Below are 4,154 nucleotides of genomic sequence, written 5' to 3'. Positions count from 1 at the left end.
TGTAAAAGGCCTGCCTATGTGCAAGGACACAGAAACAAGTCAGATACTGATATTCGACATTTGACAGCACAGAAGTAGGATTCAGAAAAAAATATCTTTTTACCTCTTATTCAGTAAAAACAGAGCATACTTAAGTTACCACATTTGATCACAGATCTAAGCGATGTATCAAATTATTAAGGCTAAGGTTAGTGTATAGTACCTTCAGCAATTTCTCTAAATTTTGCTTCTGCTCCAGGACTCTTATTTTTGTCTGGGTGGTATTTCATAGCCAGCTTGTGAAATGCCTTCTTGATCTGGCGGTCAGATGCATTTTTTGGCACTCCTAAGATATCATAATAGCTCTCTGTAGCCAGTATTAATTCAGTTATCATTAAAATGCAGAGAGCAAATGTGAAGACAGATTGTGTAGTGGCCATTTCTCTGGTTCCTAGAAAGAAAAAGAAATATACTTGAAGAACAAGTTATTTAACATTCCACAACAACTTAAAGGTACAACTATAAGAGGGAAGAGGAAGACTTGTATATTTCAGAAGTCACTCAGGGACAGACATGTAAGCACGTTGTTTCACACGTGTCAAATGCCATTCCCCTAGTTTCATAGTCACGGAATATGTAAATGAAAATGCTGCAAATTCACATTTCACGTGCATCACAAGCATGCTTTAGTGTTCATCTTTGTGGGAGAATGTTTTACACCTATCCTTAACTGTACAGAGCTGCTGAAGTAAATATACAATACGTTTCACTGTATCAAACAGTTCACGCTGACATACCTGAACTAGCTTTGAATTAATTCTTGAGTTCTAGGACCATAAACACAGCAGCTCTAAATTAAGCATAGGTTGCAAAAACCCAGTCAACACTGGAAGACCAATTCACTGATTAGCTTGTGCAGCAATAAGAGCCTGAAAATACAACTCGCCTAAAGACTGACTGCAAGGAGCAGAAAGACAAGACTGTTAGACACTCATTCTCAGCTTCAGAAGGTCATTCAACTGACCCAAGAACACGATAAATGGTAAAACACTCATTTAGAGTACAGAGTTCAGTCAAGTGGGTCAAATTTTCTTTTACTTTACAATGGGCTGAGCTTAGCTTACTTTCATATTAGATTGTACTATAAATAAAACCACCTACCACATCTTTGATATCAAAGAATTCATCTGATAAATATCACTGCATATAGAGGATTACATATGAAACTCTCCATGTCTGAACTGAGCTCAAAAAAGAAGTTGTCTATACAAGACAAGCAGCTTCAACAATAATTAAAAGTTGTAACTTTTTCCAGCAACATATTTATCAAAAAAGTTACAATTTAAAACAAATTGATGTTAGAACTTGGGGCAAAAGCTGTGGCATAAGTCATAAGAAAAATGTGTTCCATGCTGCTACATGATCTTTCATGATTTTTATGAAGGACAGAGTGAGCTTTTCCTACCAGAAGGAGAGATCAAATAATTTTCCAAGGCCTGTGCATATATATTTAACGCACAGAGTACAGAAACGTGAATGTTCAAAGACAGAACGCTGGCTGTCACCCAACCAGCAAGAGGTACAACAAGGCCTTGAACATGCCAGAAGTAACATGTCCCTGTCACCAGATTACACTGATTTGAGTGTACTCTAAGTACAACTCAAAGAGATGAATGGTATTACTTTCCTGAAAGTTGAATAAACTTGACCTTACTGTCTGAATACCATTAAAGTTAGAATATTTTCAGACGCTATGAGGCCCAAAGACTTATCACACAGAGTTCAAAACCTTCGAGTATTAGGTACAGAAGACAACTAAGCTTTAACAGAAAGTCTAAAGAAACTTAACACCTAAGCACCAAACATGGAAAAAAAAAAACAAAAACCCACAAAACATTTCTAATAGGTAAGTCAGGGGGTTAAAATGAATCTTGTGAGGCAAGAGCAAAAAGCTCATAAGATTAACATGCCCATGCCCTCTTAAGCATTTATTTGGCTAGAAGCCTGCATGATATCAAGTGTTAAGTAGCAGCAGTTGAAACAAATGGTATTTTGATCAGTGTACTTAGATACCAAACGGACAGTTCTTTTCAGTATTCTTTGTGCACGATACCAGACGCATTTTTAGCACAAGCCTTTCTACATATTTGCTCTCACCAGTTCACTAACCTGAAACTTTGCCACCTGGGCACTGAAAACTACACACATGTACATCCTTCCACCCTTTGGGGGCTTTTTTCCTGTTTGTTCCTATTAGATACAGATTCATGTCTTCATCTCACATGCGAGATTGCTTTTATTTTACTTTGTTTCTCCACACCTGTATCATGCTTATATAATCAATCACCTGCTGCACTCTCTTAAGGCTAACTTCCCTGCTTCTACCATTAAACACTGAAAAGAGCTAATGAAGAGCATAAACCGTTCTTTTTAAGAGCCAAACCCTCTTTTATAACTCCTAAGTTCATCAGAGCCTGAGAACATCAAGTCATTCCCTTAAAGTTCTCTGCTCGACCTAACCTTCTCAACTTTTATTACTCTTGATAATGAATTACACTTATGTTCTCCTTTTTCTACAGTTTTAGATTAGGATTTCTGTAACGCAGTTCTATGCTGTACTTTCCCTAGTTTTATCTGGATTTCTCAAGCATATAAAAAAAAAAAATCAATACTTAAGTTTCACCGTTTTTTAAAATAACATAGACAATTTAATGCTGCCCTTGAACAACTCAATGAAACTCAAACATAATAAAATGAAATGCAAATGAAAATCAAATACAAATGAAACTCCAATATAATCAGCATTTTAAACTTGACATAGTAAGTCTTATATTTAGACACTATCATCAATTATTGAATTTACTTTTTAGGAAATATCTATTTTACATGCTGTCAGCATCTTAGTGTTGTTACTGCTAAGCAAGATATTAAATGCCTGACCTTCGTTCTGCCATCCCTAACAATTTTTACAATCACTTTCAAAATCAAGTCTCTTTTAAACACTTATTCTGGTTTGTTTCTTCTCCCTCAGTTTCCTAATTGAAAAGGGACAGACAAGTTTCACTTTCCAGGCGACGCACTGATGTTACTTAAAACTCATTCCAGAATTTGTTAAGTTCTGTATACTTCTTGACATTAAGCTCATGCCACAAAACAGTCCCTCCTAGCAATTATGAAGAACTACATTTTATTTGGGTACATCTAGCAATAAAGTTAGAGATTTTATTAAAACATATTAACTATTTAACTCTGTTGAGTAAGTAGTCACCGATCTCAACTACTATTAAGCTTGGTATAAGAAGCGTACTGTCTAATGTTTGTCCAAAGTATTATAAAGGTGATAGATAATACTCAATCAGTTCTTTATCTGTTCACCAACATTGATCAATACCTGCAAGACGAAGTGATGTTTAAGGATGACGCACTTGAAATAAAATCTGTCACACACTGAAAATAAGGAGCTACTTTCCATCTTGCAACGCAAGTGCCCTATTGCATCCCTCTTTGGAAGTAATTAACAAAGATTTGGGGTAAATGCTTATATTCACAAAGTCTCACATACTCAGAAAATCCAGAGCATCACTACTGCTCTGTTTACACGAATTGTGATCCACTATCCAGTGGAATTCTGATGTCATATAATCATTTTTGCAAACGATTCCTTAGTAGTAAGAAAGCTACCAAAGTTTTCCATCGGTTCTCATATCACGACTAACCCGATGAGTAAGCAAGTCTCCTGGTCCACAGCCAGCTACAGTACAGTCTGTCAAACTCTGGGGCTTGTACTTTTCTTAGCCTCTCCTATACTGACCAGAAAGCAAATCTAGAAGGCTCCCGAATCTTGCTCTGGAGAACTGGGAAGCGAGACGGAGCCTCCCCTGACACCATCCTCCCTAGCCAGGCCCCTAATGAACCTCGCTAGAGCCGTATCACAAAGCAAGGCCAAGCCAGAGCTCGGCAGGTGATACCAGAGACACTAAGCGACGCTGTCCCACCTCAAGCTGGCCAAGCCTAAGAAAGACCACAGTAGATGGGCCTAGTGAGAAATGAGGGCCCAAAGGGCAAACAAATCCACCAGACCGAGCCCTAGCGTCCCCTCTTACCCACACTGTCCCCAGCCCCCTTCCCCCAGCCGCCCCAGCGCCCCCTAACCTCTCCGGCCCCTCCGCGTCCTC

The 4,154-nt window shown here is 38.3% G+C and overlaps 1 protein-coding gene across 1 annotated transcript in view; it reads right to left on the bottom strand.

Moving 5' to 3' along the window:
• The window catches only part of DNAJB9 (DnaJ (Hsp40) homolog, subfamily B, member 9), a 5,892-nt gene extending 2,219 nt beyond the window's left edge, over positions 1 to 3,673 (bottom strand). The window contains exons 1-2 of the mRNA XM_009880865.1: positions 3,661 to 3,673; positions 203 to 430 (exon numbers count right to left, since the gene is read on the bottom strand). Of these exons, the coding sequence (XP_009879167.1) occupies positions 203 to 430; positions 3,661 to 3,673 (241 nt within the window). The remainder of the gene's footprint in view (positions 1 to 202; positions 431 to 3,660) is intronic.
• Positions 3,674 to 4,154: the final 481 nt, after the last annotated feature.

The sequence above is a fragment of the Charadrius vociferus genome, unplaced genomic scaffold (assembly GCF_000708025.1).
Source record: "Charadrius vociferus isolate BGI_N301 unplaced genomic scaffold, ASM70802v2 scaffold52, whole genome shotgun sequence".
NCBI lineage: Eukaryota > Metazoa > Chordata > Aves > Charadriiformes > Charadriidae > Charadrius > Charadrius vociferus.
This window is presented reverse-complemented; position numbering and strand designations above follow the sequence as displayed.